At 50.9% G+C, this 20208-nt stretch overlaps 2 protein-coding genes across 2 annotated transcripts in view; one reads left to right on the top strand and one right to left on the bottom strand.

Moving 5' to 3' along the window:
* Positions 1-20208, top strand: part of LOC144893281 (uncharacterized) — a 1021022-nt gene that overhangs the window by 462364 nt on the left and 538450 nt on the right. The window lies entirely within an intron of this gene.
* Positions 3967-20208, bottom strand: part of PIWIL2 (piwi like RNA-mediated gene silencing 2) — a 171794-nt gene continuing 155552 nt past the window's right edge. The window contains exons 16-19 of the mRNA XM_078782829.1: positions 11570-11675; positions 10879-11132; positions 10567-10674; positions 3967-4159 (exon numbers count right to left, since the gene is read on the bottom strand). Coding sequence (XP_078638955.1) covers positions 4003-4159; positions 10567-10674; positions 10879-11132; positions 11570-11675 — 625 coding nt within the window. The 3' untranslated portion in view covers positions 3967-4002. The remainder of the gene's footprint in view (positions 4160-10566; positions 10675-10878; positions 11133-11569; positions 11676-20208) is intronic.

Below are 20208 nucleotides of genomic sequence, written 5' to 3' on the forward strand. Positions count from 1 at the left end.
TTGGAAAGAAGATTGACGAGAAGAGGAAAAGTTCAAGGAGTGGCAGAAGGCGAAGGGTATGGGGGCAGAAAAGGCAGAGCATAAAGTTATAAGGCAGCCAAGAAGGCTGCAAAGAAAGAGGTTGCAAAGGCACAGGAGGCATGTAGGAAAATGTTCGGTGAACGTTTGGATTTGGAAGAGGGCCAGAGAGCGGTATTCAGGATTGCAAAGCAGATAGCGAAAGAGAGGTGTGATGTGATGGGGGTGAGTTGCTTGAAGGATGAAGTGGGACAAATCGTTGTGGACCCAGATGGAATTAAAGGAAGATGGGAGAGATATATGGAAATGCTGTTGAATGCAGAGAATGAATGGGATGGCAACACAGAGAGTTTTAGTTTTAGGACCGGCAGGGAAGATAACCGAGAAGGAAGTTGAGGAAGCGATAAAAGCAATGAAGAGTAGAAAAGCGTGAGGGCCGACGGGAGTTGTGGGAGATATGTTGAAGGCAGTGTGAAATTGGGGTGTGAAGAGAATGACAGAGATCTGTAATCTGATGGTGAAAGAAAGCCGCATTCCAGTGGATTGGGAACTGAGTACCCTCGTCCCTCTATACAAGGGGAAAGGTGACCCTCTGGACTGTGGCTCATATCGAGCGATAAAGTTATTGGAGCATGGAATGAAGGTATTGGAAACGGTGTTGGAGAGGAGGATAAGGAAGAAAGTGAAGATTGACGAAATGCAGTTTGGATTTATGCCAGGAAGAGGAATGACAGACGCGCTTTTTATTGTGAGGCAGTTGCAGGAGAAGCACATGGAGAAGAGGAAGAAGTTGTTTCTTGGGTTTGTTGATCTGGAGAAAGCATTCGATAGGGTTCCACGTGAAATACCAACTCCACGCATGGCTGGCGGACTTCCTCTCTAGTCGTAGTCAACGTGTGGCCCTGAATGGGGTTCTCTCATCTCCTCTTCCTGTTCAGGCTGGAGTTCCCCAAGGCAGTGTTCTGGGCCCAGTGCTTTTTCTGGTCTTCATCAATGATCTCTCTGACTCTCTTGAAAATCCTCTCTATCTCTTTGCTGATGACTCCACTCTCTGCCGCTCCATTCCTCATCCCTTAGATCGGCAGTCTGCAGCCTCCTCACTCTCTGCAGACCTGGACAAAATCACAGACTTGGCAAACAAGTGGAACATGTCTTTCAATCCTGACAAATCTCACACTCTTACGATGTCTCTCCGTAAAGACTGACTGGACAACCCTCCCATCTACTTTCTGAATAATCCTCTCCAAGAAGTTCTGTCACTCAAGCTTTTGGGTCTCACTATCTGCCATGATCTTTCCTGGGGAAACCACATTTCCAAGCTGGCCTCCAAAGCCAGTCGCCGACTGGGCATCCTCCGTCGTGCGAAGTCCTTCCTTGGCACACCTGAGCTCCTCACCACATACAAGGCTTTCATCTGCAGCTCAATGGAGTACTGCTCTCCCCTCTGGGCTGGTGCTCCTGCCTCACACCTAGCTTGTCTTCACGCTGTTGAAACCAAAGCGTTCAGAATCATTGGAATCTCCCGCGATGACGCCATCTCCGAGGGCCTTTCACTTACTCACCGCAGGCAGGTTGGTGGTCTTTCCGTCTTCTACAGACTCTCCGGCCTTGCTCCCCCAGCTCTCTCTGGGCTCTGTCCCCCAAATATTCCTACAGGTCGCACAAGATCTGCCTGCAACCCTCTTATGGTTAAACTGCCAAAATCAAGACTCTCTGCTCACCTTCACTCCTTCATTCCTCTATTCCTCTATTCTCCCACCTCTGGAACAAACTCCCTCACTCTCTTCAATCCCACTCCTCCCTCCAGGTCTTTAAAACGGCTGTTCACCACCATCTCTTATCTTCCCCAATCCAAAACCTTGATCTTTTCTACCCCCGCTAATTTCACCCCAAATCCACTTTTTTGAGGTGCCGACTTCTTTCCTGGAAGTCCTTGGTGTCCTTGCGTTTTATACCTATCCTGCCTCCCCCCAGGCCCTCTCCCCCTCCCACACATCTCCAGATGTCCCTGCTCTCAAATGTTGTGTTTGTGTGCTTCCTCCCCTTCTCTCCCCATCTTGTCGACCGCTCCCCTTTTTATATACTTTGTTTGCTTGTTTGTTTGATTTGTTTGTTTGATAAATGTTAGCTCTTTCACGAGCCTCGACTCTGTATCCCAAAAAAAAAAGAAAAAAAAAAGTAGTGACATGGGCATTGAGGAAGTTAGGAGTGGAGGAATGGCTGATCAGAGTGGTGATGGCAATGGACAAAAGAGCGCGCACAGCTGTAAGGACGAAGGACGGGAACAGTGGTGAGTTTGAGGTGAAGGTGGGAGTGCATCAGGGGTCGGTACTAAGTCCACTACTATTTGTAGCTGTGATGGAAGTGCTGGCTCAGAACGTAAAGGAGGGTTTACCATGGGAGTTGTTGTATGCAGATGATCTGGTGTTAATTGCAGAAAGTATGGATGGAATGAAGGAGAAGATGAACAAATGGAAGGAATGTATGGAGACAAAAGGTCTGAAGGTGAATATCGGAAAAACGAAGGTGATGGCAAGTGGTAAAGCATGTGGTGAGGTGGAAAGAACTAGGAAGTGGCCGTGTGCTGTGTGCAGGAAGGGTGTCGGAGTGAATTCCATTCAATGTACAATGTGTGCTGAGTGGGTTCATCAAAAATGTAGTGGCTTGAGAGGGTCATTAACCAGTGTGGCAGCTACATTCAAGTGTAAGGTGTGCACAGAGGGAGCTGCAGATAGAGGAAATGTTGAGTTGGATCTTGGAGACGGCGTGAAGCTGGAAGGTGTGAAAACATTTTGTTACCTAGGAGACATGCTGAATGGAGAAGGTGGATCAGACTCGGCAACGGTTGCTAGAGTGAGATGTGCATGGAAGAAGTTTCGGGAACTAAGTGGCATGCTGACGAGGAGGGGAATGTCGTTGAAGCTGAAGGAAAAGGTGTATGCTGTATGTGTGAGAAGTGTTATGCTTTATGGGAGCGAGACATGGGTAATGAACGTAGAGCAGCAACGAAGGCTGGAAAGGGTGGAAATGCGAATGGTTCGGTGGATGTGCGGAGTATCGTTGAGAGAGAGGAAGACAAATGATGAAAGATGATGGGAATAGAGCCTGTGATTGATGCTGTGAAGAGAACAGGTTGAGATGGTTTGGTCATGTGTTGAGGAAGGATGAAAGTGACTGGTTGAGAAGAGTGATGGAAATGAATGTCGAAGGAAGTAGAAGACAGGGAAGACCGAGAAAGACTTGGCTAAAGATGGTGGAAGAAGAAATGCGGGCAAGGGGGTTAACAAGGAGAGATGCAGAAAATAGGGCAAAATGGAGAAGATTGTCATGGGGACCGCAAGGCTAACCCCCGCTCTTGCAGGGAAAATGGCCTTAAAATGCCTGTTGTTGTTGTTGTTAGTCAGTGTAGTGTACTGCTTTAATTCTACCAGGTGAACGCCCAGGGGTATTGCCCCTATTTTTTTTATAGACTTAATCATGTTCTTTATTGCAATGTTATGCTCTTTTATTTAATCTGTTCACATTCTTTCTTTAATTTAAGGAACAACATTCTTTTTGGAAAGAAAGCTGTGGGCTCGGCTCCTGACCATACCTCTTGATTGGCAGAATGTCAGTGGGAATTGAAGATGAAGTGTCAGAAAAAAAAGACAACATGTTTGGGCATTTGTACAAATAGCTTATGTCAAAGGCTGTTCTAGTAAGAGGAAAAAAGCCTCCCAGCCTGTTTTAACTTCATACAGTAAAACACCCCATTAGCCAGCCACTTGATGCTTCAATCGAAGCATTTCACCGACATTAAAAACAGCAACCTAAGATCCACCGCGATTTTTAAAAACACACTGAACAATTAATACCAAGAATACAAAGATCCCTTAAATGTAATGAGCACCCACACTTGCTCCAAATTTCAAATTAACAAATAAAACAGAGGAATCTACGGTAAAACAATGTGCAAACTCCGGTGTCTACTTACTGTCTCGCAGATTACAAAAAGAAAAGCTTATTGCCGAGTTCAGGTGCAGGAGCCTCATGCAAGCTTTGTCCCACCAGAAAGGCAAGCTTGTGGGCATACTTGCACGGTGCCGGCACTCGAATGGTACCAGGCCAATTGTAGTACATGTGGGTCATCTTGTAGGTGAGTCTGCAGTGCAACATCCATGTAACTTTTGAATTAGAGATCATCAGGTCTTAAACTCCATGTTGTTCACACATTTACTGGGATTGTATTATAGATACACTGAGATTGTATTATGGATGCACTATGTATCTCTAAGTCCCATACTATGGATTCTAAAAAACAAACATCATTTAACATCAAACTCTCTTTCCATCTCCTCCACTAAAAAACCACACACACGCGCGCGCACGCACGCACGCACGCACGCACGCACGCACGCACGCACACACACACACACACACACACACACACACACACACACACACACACACACACACACACACACACACACACACACACACACACACACACACACACACACACACACACACACACACACACACACACACACGATCCCAGTACCAGAAAACTCATGGAGACACGAACCAACCAAGGGCATTCATTGAAAATGAGGACGTCATGCTCATGTACGCCCTGATGATTCCATCGAGCATGAACATAGAAAACAAAGCATTGCTTCCGGACATTGTACTCAGGAACAAAAAGCAAAAGACAGCATTGATGATTGAGATATCAGTACCCAGCGATTTTGGCCGAAATAATGCAGAAATCACGAAAATCACCAAATACCAGGCCCTCAAAAATGAGGTCAAGAGATCTTGGAAGCTGAAGAGCATCGAAATTGTACCAGTGATAATTGGAGCAACTTGTGGCGGACATGAAAGCCCACTGGCGTGGTGACATCATTCCGCGCACCAAGTGGGCGGCGGCCACGCCCGAGGGGTAGGCGTGGCCTGAGGATATACACGGGGCGCGCAGCCCGGAGCGCGCTAGTGTTACAGTGAGCTCCTGAAATAAAGACGCTTATAAGTTACCGCTTGTCCGCTTCCTCCTTGCTCGCAAGCAGCGTGTGTAACGCCGCGCTTTACTGGTGACCCTCGACGTTGGATCTGCCGGAGCGATCCTTCCACACACGACGCCATTGCCATGGCCGACAACGCAATGTCGATTAAACTTCCCGAATTTTGGGAGGCCCAGGCCGAAGTCTGGTTCGTCCAAGCTGAAGCCCAATTTCAGCTTCGGCGCCTCACCGGCGACGACACGCGCTACTGCCACGTCGTCGCCTCCCTCGGGCCCGGCACAGCCGCTCGAGTTGTGTCCGTCCTTCGCCACCCCCGGACGGCCACAAGTACGAGGCACTCAAGCGGCTACTCCTAGCCACGTTCGGCCTCACGGACGACGCACGGGCCGACCGCCTCCTGGATCTCCCCGAGTTCGGCGACACGCGCCCATCGGTCCGAATGGACCATATGCTGTCACTGTTAGGCGACGAAGCCCCCGGTTCTCTATTCCGGGCGCTTTTCCGTCGCCAACTTCCAGCGCAGGTTCGCCTCGCGTTGGCCGGGACCGTGCTAACGGAACCCCGAGCATTGGCGGCCGAGGCGGACAGGTACTTCGCGGCTTCGGAGACGCGGGCGAGAGTCGGTGCGGCCGTCACGGACCTCGAGGCTGATGCTGCTGATGATGCTGATCCACAGCATCAGCTTACACAGCATGCTGATAGGCACCTCGTGACCGCCGCCACGCACCGCCCAACGCCGCGGCGAAAACCGCCACCGCGGGGAAACCCGCCAACTCCACCGGCCTGGCGTAGCCAGCCGCACTCCTCCAGCTCCACCACCTGGTGCTGGTTCCACGCCAAGTTCGGCCACGAGGCTCGGCAGTGTCATCCGCCATGCTCCTTCAACAGGTCGGGAAACGCCCGGGCCGGCGCTCAATAGTGGCGATGAGCGCCGGCCGTTCGAGCAGCCTGCTGTTCGTAACGGACACCTTATCCGGGCGCCGTTACCTGTGCGACACGGGAGCGCAGGTGAGTGTCGTTCCCGCTGGTACGTCAGACAAGCACGCCGCGGGCGGGGGCCCCGCGCTGCTTGCCGCGAACGGGACGCCCATCCGTACGTACGGAAAACGCTGCCTCTCTCTGCGGTTCGGAGGGCAGGTTTTCCGATGGACGTTCGTCACCGCCGACGTGCCCATGGCACTGCTTGGCGCGGACTTCCTGTGCGCTAATGGGCTCCTGGTCGACGTAAAGCGCAGACGTCTTGTCCAGGCCGAGACGTTCAGCTCGCTCGCTTGTGCGCTGCCCAGCTCGTCGAGCAGCTCAACGAGCGGCTTGCCGAACGGTTCGGTTCCGGCCACGTTGATCTGTACGCTTCCGGCAGCGGACGAATTCACCCGCCTCCTCGCCGGCTTCCCGGCCCTCACGCGGCCCACCTTCTCGGCGGGGGCCGTCAAGCACGGGGTGGCCCATCACATCCACACCGTCGGGCCACCGGTCTACGCCCGGGCACGCCGCCTCGAGCCGACGAAGCTGGCGGTGGCAAAAGCGGCGTTTGCTACCCTGGAGCGACTCGGCATCGTTCGGCGCTCGGAGAGTGCTTGGGCGTCGCCGCTGCACATCGTGCCGAAGCCCGGCGGGGGATGGCGACCGTGCGGGGACTATCGCCGTCTCAATGACGCCACCACTCCCGACCGCTACCCCGTCCCCCACATTCAGGACTTTTCCGCCCGTTTGGCGGGCATGTCCTTCTTCTCGAAGGTGGACCTCATACCCGGCTACCATCAGGTCCCCGTCAGGCCGGAGGACGTCCCGAAGACGGTGGTCATCACGCCATTCGGACTCTTCGAGTTCCTGCGGATGCCCTTCGGTCTGAAGAATGCGGCTCAGGCGTTCCAGCAACTGATGGACAGCGTCCTGCGCGACTTGGATTTTGTCTACGTCTACCTGGACGATATCCTCGTCGCCAGCGCGTCCCGCGAGGAGCACCTACGCCACCCTCCGCACGCTCTTCGAACGCCTGGGCCAGCATGGCCCGATTGTGAACCCCGCAAAGTGCCGGTTCGGCGTCGCCGTAATCGATTTTCTGGGGCACCGTGTCACCAGGCACGGAGCCGTCCCCCTGCCGGCCAAGGTGGAGGCGGTGAAGGGGTTTCCGCGCCCCTGCACGATCAGAGGGCTGCAGGAGTTCCTCGGCATGGTGAACCTTTACCATCGGTTCCTGCCCCGTATCGCCCAGCTCCTGCGCCCCCTGCACGAAGCTCTCCGAGGTAAGCCGGGCAAAGGCGACGTTACCTGGACCGAGCAGATGGACACGGCGTTCACGGGCACGAAGCTCGCCTTGGCTAACGCCACCATGCTCGCGCACCCGGCGCCCGATGCACCGATCGCCCTCACCACCGACGCCTCGGACTACGCGGTGGGCGCGGTGCACGAGCAATGGGTGCGTGGAGCTTGGCAACCGCTGGCGTTCTTTAGCCGGCAGCTTCGTACGCCGTTACAGTACCTTCGACCGCGAGTTGCTCGGGCTTCACTTGGCGGTCAGGCACTTCCGCCATCTGCTCGAGGGCCGTGCGTTCACGGCCTTCGTCGACCACAAGCCGCTGATCTTCGCGATGGGCAAGGTCACCGAGCCGTGGTCGGCCCGGCAGCAGCGTCACCTCTCGGCCGTGTCCGAGTACACGACGGACATCCGGCACGTCGCGGGGAAGGACAACCCGGTGGCGGATTGCCTTTCCCGGGCCGTCGCCCACGCAGTCCACCTCGACATCGACTATGCCCGGATGGCAGCGGACCAGGCCGCTGACCCCGACGTCCAGGCCTTGCGGACCGCCGTCACGGGCCTCCGCGTCACCGAGGTGCCGTTCTGGTTCGTCCAAGAACGGCACCTCGGCCGTCACCGAGGTGCCGTTCCGTTCGACGGCGCGGGCGCGGCCCTCTTGTGCGACGTCTCCCTCGGGCGGCCTCGCCCCATAGTGCCCGCAGGCTGGCAGCGCCAGGTGTTTGACGCCATCCACGGCCTGTCCCACCCGGGCGCGAGGGCCTCCCAAAGGTTGATCGCCGACAAGTTCGTCTGGCATGGCCTCCGGAAGGCCGTCCGCGGCTGGGCCAGGACGTGCCTCGCGTGCCAGCGCGCCAAGGTGCACCGGCACACCCAGGCGCCGTTGGCCCCGTTCACGGTGCCGGAACGCCGGTTTGACCACGTCCACGTGGACCTGGTGGGACCTCTTCCCCCCTCGCGGGGTTTCACCCACGTCCTCACCATGGTGGACCGCACCACCCGGTGGCCGGAGGCCGTGCCCTTGGCGTCGACGACGGCGGCGGACGTCGCACAGGCTTTCATCGCCACCTGGGTCGCCCGGTTCGGCACCCCCTCAGACATCTCGTCCGACCGCGGCCCCCCGTTCACCTCGGAGCTCTGGGGGGCGGTCACGCAGGGGCTCGGGGTCCGGCTGCACCGAACCACGGCCTACCACCCCCAGGCTAACGGCCTGTGTGAGCGATTTCACCGCTCATTGAAGGCCGCGCTCCAGGCCACCCTCCGCGACGGCGGCTGGGTCGACAGGCTCCCCTGGGTCCTGCTGGGCCTCCGGACGGCGCCCAAGGAGGACCTGCGTGCATCCGCGGCGGAGTTGGTCTTCGGGCAACCGCTGCGGGTGCCGGGCGAGTTCCTCCCCGACTCCACGGCACCATGGTCCGCGGCACAGCAGCGCTCCGCTCTGCAAGAGACCGCCCAGAGGATCGCCCCGGTGCCAACGGCATGCCACGGGCACCCACCGACGCACGTCGCCCCGGAGCTTCGCACGGCGGAGTACGTCTTCGTCCGCCACGATGCCCACCGGACACCACAGCGGCCCCCGTACGACGGGCCTTTCCGCGTGCTGGAGACCGGGGCGAAGCACTTCACCCTGGACATCGGCGGTACTCCTGACCGCGTTTCTGTAGACCGCCTCAAGCCGGCCCACCTCGACGTGGACCATCCACCGCCAGTGGCCCGACCCCCGCGTCGGGGCCGCCCCCCTGCGGGCGGAACCCCGGCACCGCCCAGCCCCGCCGCCCCCCGGTCCTGCACCCATCCCAGGGGCAGCCAGGGGCATCCCACCTGGCATCCCTGCACCCCGGACGCCGCCGATCGCCAGGGGGCGCTTCGGCCGGGTCATCCGTTTGCCCCGCAAACTGGCCCTCCAGGTGCGCGGGAATTCTGGGGGGGGCGCATGTGGCGGACATGAAAGCCCACTGGCGTGGTGACATCATTCCGCGCACCAAGTGGGCGGCGGCCACGCCCGAGGGGTAGGCGTGGCCTGAGGATATACACGGGGCGCGCAGCCCGGAGCGCGCTAGTGTTACAGTGAGCTCCTGAAATAAAGACGCTTATAAGTTACCGCTTGTCCGCTTCCTCCTTGCTCGCAAGCAGCGCGCGTACCGCCGCGCTTTAAACTAATGATAAAGAAGAACCTCACTGAGATTTAAAAAAAAGATCCCCAGATCCTCTCCCCAGAAAAAAGATCCTCTCCCATTGGAGGCTGGACTGGCACAAGGCAGTGTAATGGGCCTAGTCTTGTTCTTCGTTTACATGAATTACCTCTCCAATGATATGGGAAACCCTTTTCCTTTTTGCAGGTGACCCCACATTGTGTTGTATAGTATCCCATCCCACTGATAGGCCAACAGCAGCTGCATCGCTCACTCTCTGTTGATCTGAAATAGCTGTGACTAGGTATAAACACAAGCCATAGTGCTCTTACATTGCAGGCAAGTTTGTTGGACAGTTCTTCCCCAGTCTTGCTCCTTTTGTTCTCAGCCATCAGACCTGCTGCAGCTCCTCCAGGTCACATGTTCTTCCAGTAAGCCTCTTCCAGTTAAACAACCAATATCCAAAGTTTACCACCCACCTCGACTCGTATGTTTCTCTTTTCTGCTCTTTGCGGAAGCAGCCTACAGAGGCTGTTCAACCTCAGTATTCCTTCTAGGAATTAAAGTTGGAAGTATAGTACCATCTTTTGTCATCCTCTATTCCTCACCTGTTTACCTTCCCACGGTGCAGGCTGAACACCTGCATTAATTTGCACCCTTATTCTGTCCTCCTTGCTTCAATCTTTCAAATGTGTTGCCAATCCCTAATGCACTCACCTGTGCACATCCACACACAGACTCTGTCTCATTTTGTTCCTACCCTTTTCATTAACCCCCCCTCTCCCCATGAGCCTTGTAATAAAGTTATAAACAAGTCCCTGTCGGCAATCTTTAATACTGACCTAACCCAAACCAAAAATCTTACTCGCTGGTTACAGTGTCTCCTCCCCTCCCCTTTTCCTGTTCGTTCTTTACATTGCTTGTTGTGTCTGTCGCCCCGTTGCCCCAATGCTAGTACATTGACTTTTACCCATTGTCTCCTCCATCTTCCATGAGCATAGATTTGGAAACCAAATTTTATTTAAATGGCATGCTTCTTATTGGTTAAGTTACAGTAATTTGCTAAGATCCTACATTTCAATATTCTACAACGTTTTGGCATTTCACAAAAAGTCAAAACATTCCATTTTATAAAAGTTGGTGTAGACTGGAAAAGAACCTCTGCAGATGGTCAGGTGACAGCTTGGTGGTGTTGTGCAGGACAACATAATGGGTTGGTGAAACTGTCCCTTGTCTAACGTGTTGAGATACCAGGAAGAAGTCATACCTGGAATACATAAACATCTACGTTACTGTAGCCAAGCAAAGTTTAAGGTGCAACATTTAAAAATTACTTTAATCGGGAAAGTGAAACCGAAGAAAAGAAAATAAATAAAGAAAGAAGATGATCAAGATCACACAACATGAAGAAAAAAAGGGGTGGGGGAGGAGGGTAAAGGGAAGGTAAAAAGATTTGGGCCCAGAATATTACCAATTCGGGTTTGTAACGCCATGGTCTAGCACAGTGCCAGATGGTGGATTTTCTGGAATGCCACGGTTCAAGCAGATTGTTGTGTTGATGCGCTTTTGAACAACAATGACAACAACTTGTGGCATGTAGTGTTCCCCAAATGAGGCAAAGCTTTGGTAGATCTGCTGCACCTCATAGTTCTCCACAACTTGTAGCTGGCCTTCAGACACGCCATCCCTGTAAACTACAATTTTGGCAGGCAACTCGTTGTTGATCTGCAAGACAGGGAAAGTAAGGAAAAAGAAAATGGAGCTTTGCAAGCACGAGAAAAGAATAATGCCAACTAAGCATTAGTTTGCTCCAACTAAACTGTGGCTAAGGAATGGTCGGAGCGATAGATATACTCTTTGGACCATGCAACTAAAACCTGTATGAAAGCTGCATTGCAACATTGATCTCAAGGCTCCTGGACAAGCACATAAACATAATCATACGAAGGACACACACAATTATTTGCAGACATCAACATACTTAAATGTGAATTACAACGAAATTAGTATCGAATTGACCCATCAACAATCAACATAATACATGGGATTTCAACCTGGGACAACTAAGCTACTAGCTCAGAAGAGAACATGAAACAAAGTAATTCCCTAAGCCTAAACCATTTGTGCACATGAAACAAATGAGCAAAAGCTAAAAAGTTCACCCCATGATAGGACTTGATGGCATCAATGAAGCAAAACTTCAGTCCATCAATCAGCTCTGTGGGCGTTGCATGTTTGATGATGCGGGAGAACCATTGAGTACCGGAGCTGTTGATCAACCACAGAGAGCACAGTGATGAAGATAATGATTTAGATTGTACCTGTTGCATACCTGTAGCACAAGACTTTTGCACAATCTTTTTGGTTTTAGCATTATAAAGTTTGGTATAATTTCCTGCATTTATAATATGAGATCAGTCAAGTTGTCTGATGTATCGTCCAATTGGGGCGGGGGGGTGGGGGGGGGGGGGAGGAAAGGGGTGGCTTGGTCAAAATTAGTGTTCGATAGGATAAGGATGTCTCCACTGGTGTTCTCTCTCCCCTCATCGGAGACCGGATCAGGCCAGGACCAGGTGACCAACCACACTACGCAATCATCCACAATGTTTTCTGTCAATCAGTTTTATTTTAACCTATTCCTAAACCCTAACCGTATATTCCCATATCTTTTACCTCTCTCTTTTAACCCCTAACCAATTACCCCACACTATCCCCCGAGAGGGAAGAAGACATTGTGTTTGTGTTTTACAGCAGCACTATGGTAGACACGTACTCAGAGACCTGCTCCCTCTTCCTCCTGTTCATCAGGATAGGCTCTTTGCTTGTGTAGGTAAAAACCTAGCTGTCTTATTAACGACCTTCAGGAAGAGGTGGATCTACCAGTCTCTCCCTCCTAGTATGATGTAAATTGAATGCTTGTCACACTGTGTTGACTAAATGCCTTTAAGAAGGTTGGGAATGCTAAAATGATAACCTAGGAAAAAAGCAGAAACAACAAAATGCCCACAACCAAAAAGGAAAATAAAAATTGACAAACCAACAGCAAGGACATGTAAACATGGTCAAAGCATCATTGAGCAATATCCTCAAATGGTAATGCCAAACAGGCCAAACCAAAATCCGATAACGTATTCTGAATTCACAGGGCCAACGTCGAACAAAACAGCATTCCACAAATCAGTTTTTATAACGATTGGCAAGCCAAAGTATTTTACCATTACACGATGCTTCAATTATGGCCAAGGTTTGTGCAAATGTCACATGCAAACATCAAGTAGAACACTTGTGTATGTTGATGAAATACTGCACAAAGGCAAAAAAAAATTTTGTTCAAGAGTTAAAAGATTGTTTTTCATGCTTCTGTTTGGATATTGTTGGAATATGTTTAAACCGCAGCCGTGATGCTGACGCCGCCCCCCCCCCCCCCCCGAATTTCCATGTTTTAAACGTTTCCCAGTGTGTACCCTGGTCAGAATAGGTACACCGTATCCCTGCGTGTCGTAAGAGACGACTAAGAGGGTTGGCGTCAGGAAGGGCATCCGGCCATAAAAACATTGCATCAAAAAGAGAACCATGACAATTACAAGTACATATGGGCAGGGTACAGCCCGAAGTGGAGATCGGTTTATGAGGTTTGGGACATGGAATGTAGGGACAATGACAGGGAGATCAGGAGAAGTGGTGGAAGTATTGGTCAGAAGAAGAGTGGACATATGTTGTGTGCAGGAGACGAGATGGAAGGGAAGTGGTGTGAGAATGGTGAAGGGTAGGCAGGGACAGAAATACAAGTTTGTGTGGCAAGGGTGCCTGGATGGCGTGAATGGTGTTGGTGTCCTGTTTTCTGAGGAATTTGTAGACAGTGTGGTGAGTGTGACTAGAGTGAGTGATAGGTTGATGATGGTGAAAATGATGATTGGAAAGCTCTTGGTGAACGTCATCTCGGGATATGCTCCGCAGGTTGGTCGAAGCGATGTAGAGAAGGACAAGTTCTGGTGTGCGATAGAGAAGCTGATGGAAAACGTGAAAGATGAGGAAGTTGTTGTGGTGGGAGGAGACCTGAATGGACATGTGGGAAGGAGTATGGATGGTTTTGAGGGAGTTCATGGGGGTTACGGATATGGTGTGAGAAATGGAGAAGGTGAAAGGATTTTGGAGTTTGCTGATGGAGCTGATTTGTAATACTCAGTTCCAGAAAGAGGATAATAAGCTTGTTACATACACGTCAGGTGGGTCGACGACAACCGTTGCCTACCTGATGGTGCGTAGGCAAGATATGGGGCACCTCCGGGACACAACGGTGATCCCGGGGGAGGAGGCTGTTTCACAGCACCACTTGGTTGTCTGCGACATAAGGGTGAAAGGTGCGAGGAGAGCTCAGCGGGTGAAGTACCAACCGAGAATGAAGGTGTGGAGGTTGAAAGAGGTGACAGTAAGGGAGGCATTAAAAGAGAGGCTGAGTAGGGTAGAGGATGATGTGGTTGAGCTTGAAAGTGGTTGGATGTCAATGAAAGCTAGTCTGTTGGGAGCTGTTGGTGAGGTATGTGGATGGACAAAAGGACCACCGAGGCACTCGGAAACATGGTGGTGGGATGATGAAGTTGGAAAGAGGATTGACGAGAAGAGGAAGAAGTTCAAGGAGTGGCAGAAGGCAAAGGGTACGGGAGCAGAAACAGCAGAGCATGAAAGTTATAAGGCAGCCAGGAAGGCTGCAAAGAAAGAGGTAGCAAAGGCGCAGGAGGCATGTAGGAAAATGTTCGGAGAACGCTTGGATTCGGAAGAGGGTCAGGTCAGAAAGCAGTATTCAGGATTGCAAAGCAGATAGCGAAAGAGAGGTGTGATGTGATGGGGGTGAGTTGCTTGAAGGATGAAGTGGGACAAATCGTTGTCGACCCAGATGGAATTAAAGGAAGATGGAAATGCTGTTGAATACAGAGAATGAATGGGATGGCAACATAGAGAGTAACCCAGTTTTGGGACCGGCAGAGAAGATAACTGAGAAGGAAGTTGAGGAAGCGATAAAAGCAATGAAGAGTGGAAAAGCGGGAGGGCCGACGGGAGTTGTGGGAGATATGTTGAAGGCAGCAGGAAGTTGGGGTGTGAAGAGAATGACAGAGATCTGTAATCTGGTGGTGAAAGAAGGCCGCATTCCAGTGGATTGGGAACTGAGTACCCTCGTCCCTCTATACAAGGGGAAAGGTGACTCTCTGGAGTGTGGCTCGTACCGAGCGATAAAGTTATTGGAGCATGGAATGAAGGTATTGGAAAGGGTGTTGGAGAGGAGGATAAGGAAGAAAGTGAAGATCGACGAAATTCAGTTTGGATTTATGCCAGGAAGAGGAACGACAGACGCGCTTTTCATTGTGAGGCAGTTGCAGGAGAAGTACATGGAGAAGAGGAAGAAGTTGTTTCTTGGGTTTGTTGATCTGGAGAAAGCATTCGATAGGGTTCCACGCAAAGTATTGACATGGGCATTGAGGAAGTTAGGAGTGGAGGAATGGTTGATCAGAGTCGTGATGGCAATGTACAAAAGAGCGCGCACAGCGGTCAGGACGAAGGACGGGAATAGTGGTGAGTTTGAGGTGAAGGTGGGAGTGCATCAGGGGTCGCTACTAAGTCCACTACTATTTGTAGCTGTGATGGAGGTGCTGGCACAGAACGTAAAGGAGGGTTTACCGTGGGAGTTGTTGTATGCAGATGATCTGGTGTTGATTGCGGAAAGTATGGATGGACTGAAGGAAAAGATGAACAAGTGGCAGGAATGTATGGAGACAAAAGGTCTGAAGGTGAATATCTGAAAGACGAAGGTGATGGCAAGTGGTAAAGCATGTGGTGAGGTGGAAATAACTGGGAAGTAGCCGTGTGCTGTGTGCAGGAAGGGTGTCGGAGTGAACTCCATTCAATGTACAATGTGCGCTGAGTGGGTTCATCAAAAATGTAGTGGTCTGAGAGGGTCATTTACCAGTGTGGCAGCTACATTCAAATGTAAGGTGTGCACAGAGGGAGCTGCAGATGGAGGAAATGTTGAGTTGGATCTTGGAGACGGCGTGAAGCTGGAAGGTGTGAAAACATTTTGCTACCTCGGAGACATGCTGAATGGAGAAGGTGGATCAGACTCGGCAACGGTTGCTCGAGTGAGATGTGCATGGAAGAAGTTTCGGGAACTGAGTGGCGTGCTGATGAGGAGGGGAGTGTCGCTGAAGCTGAAGGGAAAGGTGTATGCTGCATGTGTGAGAAGTGTTATGATTTATGGGAGCGAGACATGGGTAATGAACGTAGAGCAGCAACGAAGGCTGGAAAGGGTGGAAATGCGAATGGTTCGATGGATGTGCGGAGTATCGTTGAGAGAGAGGAAGACAAATGATGAATTGCGAAAGATGATGGGAATATTGCCTGTGATTGATGCTGTGAAGAGGAACAGGTTGAGATGGTTTGGTCATGTGTTGAGGAAGGATGAATGTGACTGGTTGAGATGAGTGATGGAAATTAATGTAGAAGGAAGTAGAGGACGGGGAAGACCGAAAAAGACTTGGCTAAAGATGGTGGAAGAAGAAATGCGGGCAAGGGGGTTAACAAGGAGAGATGCAGAAAATAGGGCAAATGGAGAAGATTGTCATGGGGACCGCAAGGCTAACCCCCGCTCTAGCAGGGAAAATGGCCTTAAAATGCATGTTGTTGTTGTAGTTAAAAGAAAATTCTTTTCCAGACACAGCGGCTCGTGTAAAAGCTGACAAGGAAGGAGTTGAGAGGTCAGCATATCAACTAACGGCAAAATACCTTCTCATTTGTTGGAGGTGTGACTGCCAGTCCCGTGATCACAAATTGAGGTTTCATGCGTGCTATATTGCATTATATTTTTGACAAGAGCTCCAAATGGTTTTTGTGGTGGTTATTGTTGGGGGTCGACTTCTGAAATGTGCACCCAAAGCTGCCAGACAGACAATGGTTTGACTCCACCCACCATGGCACCCAGACAAAATAACATGGCTGACATCTTGGTTTTCTGATGGGCCGAAGACATCAGGCCTCTGCTGATTATACACTGCCCGGGTTTGTTGCATCAGATTTCCATTGGCTGTGTTTGGGGAGAGCATTACTCACGATGAGGGACCACGAAAATTCCAAACATATGTCGAATAAAAATTATTAGTAAGGTTTAATTTAATCAAGCCCGTCGGAACGAGCCTCCCTCAAAAAGAGTGTTACGTAATTTTTGAACGGCTCCATTTGGGGGTTAAACAATCCGTGACTGTGTGACAAATCAGCTAGTTCTTTGTGGAGGCCGACATAGATGAGAGGTGTTGAGTTCATCTTTTAATAGCGCATTACCCAATTGGCATGTCGGATTTTGTCACAGGTCATGACCACATTGTGGTCATTCTTGTTATACAATTCATTCATGTGCAGCGTTAATATCAACCCTTTCTTGGCTTTGTGCAAGTCGTACTTACAACAGTGCAAGTTGCTAATTACCCTCGCCAGAGGAGAGGGCATTGCATTTGAGTCGGTTTTTTTTTTTTTTTTGTGTACAGAATTTGGAGCCTGGTGTTGGGCTAGCGGCTAGGGTGCCAGCTTAGGATCCTGGGTTTGAATCCAGGTCGATCGCTGAATTAACGCCAGGGGGGTTGACTCAGCCTGTCATCCTTCCGAGGTCGGCTAATTGAGTACCAGTTCACTGGTAATTCCCTGTTTGTCGTAAAAGGCGACAAAAAGGGTTGGAGGCAGGAAGGGCATCCGGCCGTAAAACATTGCTTCAAAAAGGGGACCAACAAAAACAACAACCACGGTGCCCGAAAAAGGCCAAACCCCACTTTGTGGGGAAAATGGCCTCTAAAGGTGGTTTTTTAAAATACAGAATCGAGGCTCGTGAAAGAGCTAACATTTATCACACAAGCAAATCAAACAGGCAAACAAAATATATAAAAAGAGGGAGCGGTAGACAAGATGGGGAGAAAAGGGGAAGCACACAAACACAACATTTGAGAGCAGGGACATCGGGAGATGTGTGGGAGGGAGAGGGGTTGGGGGGAGGAGGCGTGGGAAGGAGGGGGGGGGGGGGGTGGGAGACGTATAAAACACAAGGACACCGAGGACTTCCAGGAAAGAAGTTGGCATTTCAAAAAAGTGGATTTGGGGTGAAATTAGCGGGGGTAGAAAAGATCACGGTTTTGGATGGGGGAAGATAAGAGATGGTGGTGAACAGCTGTTTTAAAGACCTGGAGGGAGGAGTGGGATTGAAGAGAGTGAGGGAGTTTGTTCCAGAGGCGGGAGAAAAGAGGATTGAAGGTGAGCAGAGAGTCTTGATTTTGGCAGTTTAACCAGAAGAGGGTTGCAGGCAGATCTTGTGCGACCTGAAGGAATATTTGGGGGACAGAGCCCAGAGAGAGCTGGGGGGGGGGGGTTGAGAGGGGGGGCAAGGACGGAGAGGAGTCAGTAGAAGATGGAAAGACCACCAACCTGCCTGCGGTGAGTGAGTGAAAGGCCCTCGGAGTTAGCTTCATCGCGGGAGATTCCAATGATTCTGAACGCTTTGGTTTCAACAGCGTGAAGCCGAGCTGGGTGTGAGGCAGGAGCACCAGCCCAGAGGGGAGAGCAGTATTCCATTGAGCTGCGGATCAAAGCCATGTATGTGGTGAGGAGCTCAGGTGTGCCAAGGAGGGACTTCGCACGACCAGTCGGCGACTGGCTTTGGAGGCCAGATTTGAAATGTGGATTTCCCAGGAAAGATCATGGCAGATAGTGAGACCCAAAAGCTTGAGCGACAACTTCTTGGACAGGATTGTTGAGAAAGTAGATGGGAGGGTTTTCCAGTCGGTCTTTTTGGAGAGACATCGTAAGAGTGTGAGATTTGTCAGGATTGAAAGACATGTTCCACTTGTTTGACCAGTTTGTGATTTTGTCCAGGTCTGCAGAGAATGAGGAGGCTGCAGACTGCTGATCGGAGGGATGAGGAATGGAGCGACAGATAGTGGAGTCATCAGCAAAGAGATAGAGAGGATTTTCAAGAGAGTCAGAGAGATCATTGATGAAGACCAGAAAAAGCACAGGGCCCAGAACACTACCTTGGGGAACTCCAGCCTGAACAGGAAGAGGAGATGAGAGAAATCCATTCAGGGCCACACGTTGCCTACGACCAGAGAGGAAGTCCGCAAGCCATGAGTGGAGATTTCCATGGATCTCATAGGAGGAGAGTTTGGTGAGCAGAGCTGGGTGCCAGACCGTATCGAAGGCACGTGATATGTCAACTGAGACAGCTCTGATTTCCTGTTTGGCATTGAAGACCTCCACCCATTGTTGAGAAAGCAGAAGCAGCATGTCCAGAGTAGAGTGACGAGGTCTGAAACCAAATTGATGATCAGAGATCAAGCCATTTGAGAAGAGGAAAGATTTGATATCCGAAGCAATGATGGATTCCATGACTTTGCTGATAATTGGAAGCAGGCTGATTGGTCTGTTCGCATGATTTGCAGATTCTTTCATCGAGCAAGGTGTATGAGGGGTCCATAATCACGTCAATCATCATTTGGATGATTGAAATTGTGACTGAAGACAAACTGATGTTCGCCTACTTGATGCACTGCAAGGACTCAAATATATCTGGTGTTGGCCTTATGGTTAGGGTGGCGGGCTTGAGATCCCAAGGTCCTAAGTTTGAATCCCGTTCAGCTGTTGAATTAATAGCAGGTGGGGTTGACTCAGCCTGTCATACTTCTGAGGTCGGCAAAATGAGTACCAGGGTACTGGGTACTCTCTCAAGGAGGTTGGTAGCAGTATTTGCACTCCGGCCTCCATAACACCTCATTCCGTAGCACATAGTGGTGTGTGTTGGGATGGTGCTGAGGAGTCGTCCAAGGATGCAGCGATGTGCTGATCCAGCGTACGCTCCCATATATAGTAGCCACAAAAAGAAACTGTGCATTGTTAAAACTTTGTCTGAATTGGAAAATATAACAACAATGTAACATTTCCATGTAAACTTTAATAGGTGGATTATGAGACCATAACGACGGTAGAACTGCATTTGTAATGTCCATCACAATGACATAACGAGTCCAAGTTCGGAGCAGGGGTCAAGCGACAGTGACACAAAGTCAACGAGCGTTACGCCTCGGTCCCCCGTCGGTGTAGTGATGTGAGTTGACAAAGTGGAAGACGCAAGGCGGCCATCTTGGATTTTGACGTGGCGACCCAATTTTCAATAGCGTTCTTCCTTTTGCCTAGATACAGCCACACACCAGATTAGACGTTGGTACTTCGCTTATTTTTCAAGATATTCCGCTCACAAGGTTCAGACATACATGGCGAGCGAAGTCCACTACTTTTTGTAGCTGTGATGGAGGTGCTGGCTCAGAGCGTAAAGGAGGGTTTACCGTGGGAGTTGTTGTATGCAGATGATCTGGTGTTGATTGCAGAAAGTATGGATGGACTGAAGGAAAAGATGAACAAGTGGAAGGAATGTATGGAGACAAAAGGTCTGAAGGTGAATATAGGAAAGACGAAGGTGATGGCAAGTGGTAAAGCATGTGGTGAGGTGGAAAGAACTGGGAAGTGGCCATGTGCTGTGTGCAGGAAGGGTGTCGGAGTGAACGCAATTCAATGTACAATGTGCGCTGAGTGGGTTCATCCAAAAGGTAGTGGTCTGAGAGGGTCATTAACCGGTGTGGCAGCTACATTCAAATGTAAGGTGTGCACAGAGGGAGCTGCAGATGGAGGAAATGTTGAGTTGGATCTTGGAGACGGCGTGAAGCTGGAAGGTGTGAAAACATTTTGCTGTGTGTGTGTGTGTGTGTGTGTGTGTGTGTGT

Source organism: Myxine glutinosa, chromosome 8, assembly GCF_964187855.1.
Source record: "Myxine glutinosa chromosome 8, kmMyxGlut1.1, whole genome shotgun sequence".
NCBI lineage: Eukaryota > Metazoa > Chordata > Myxini > Myxiniformes > Myxinidae > Myxine > Myxine glutinosa.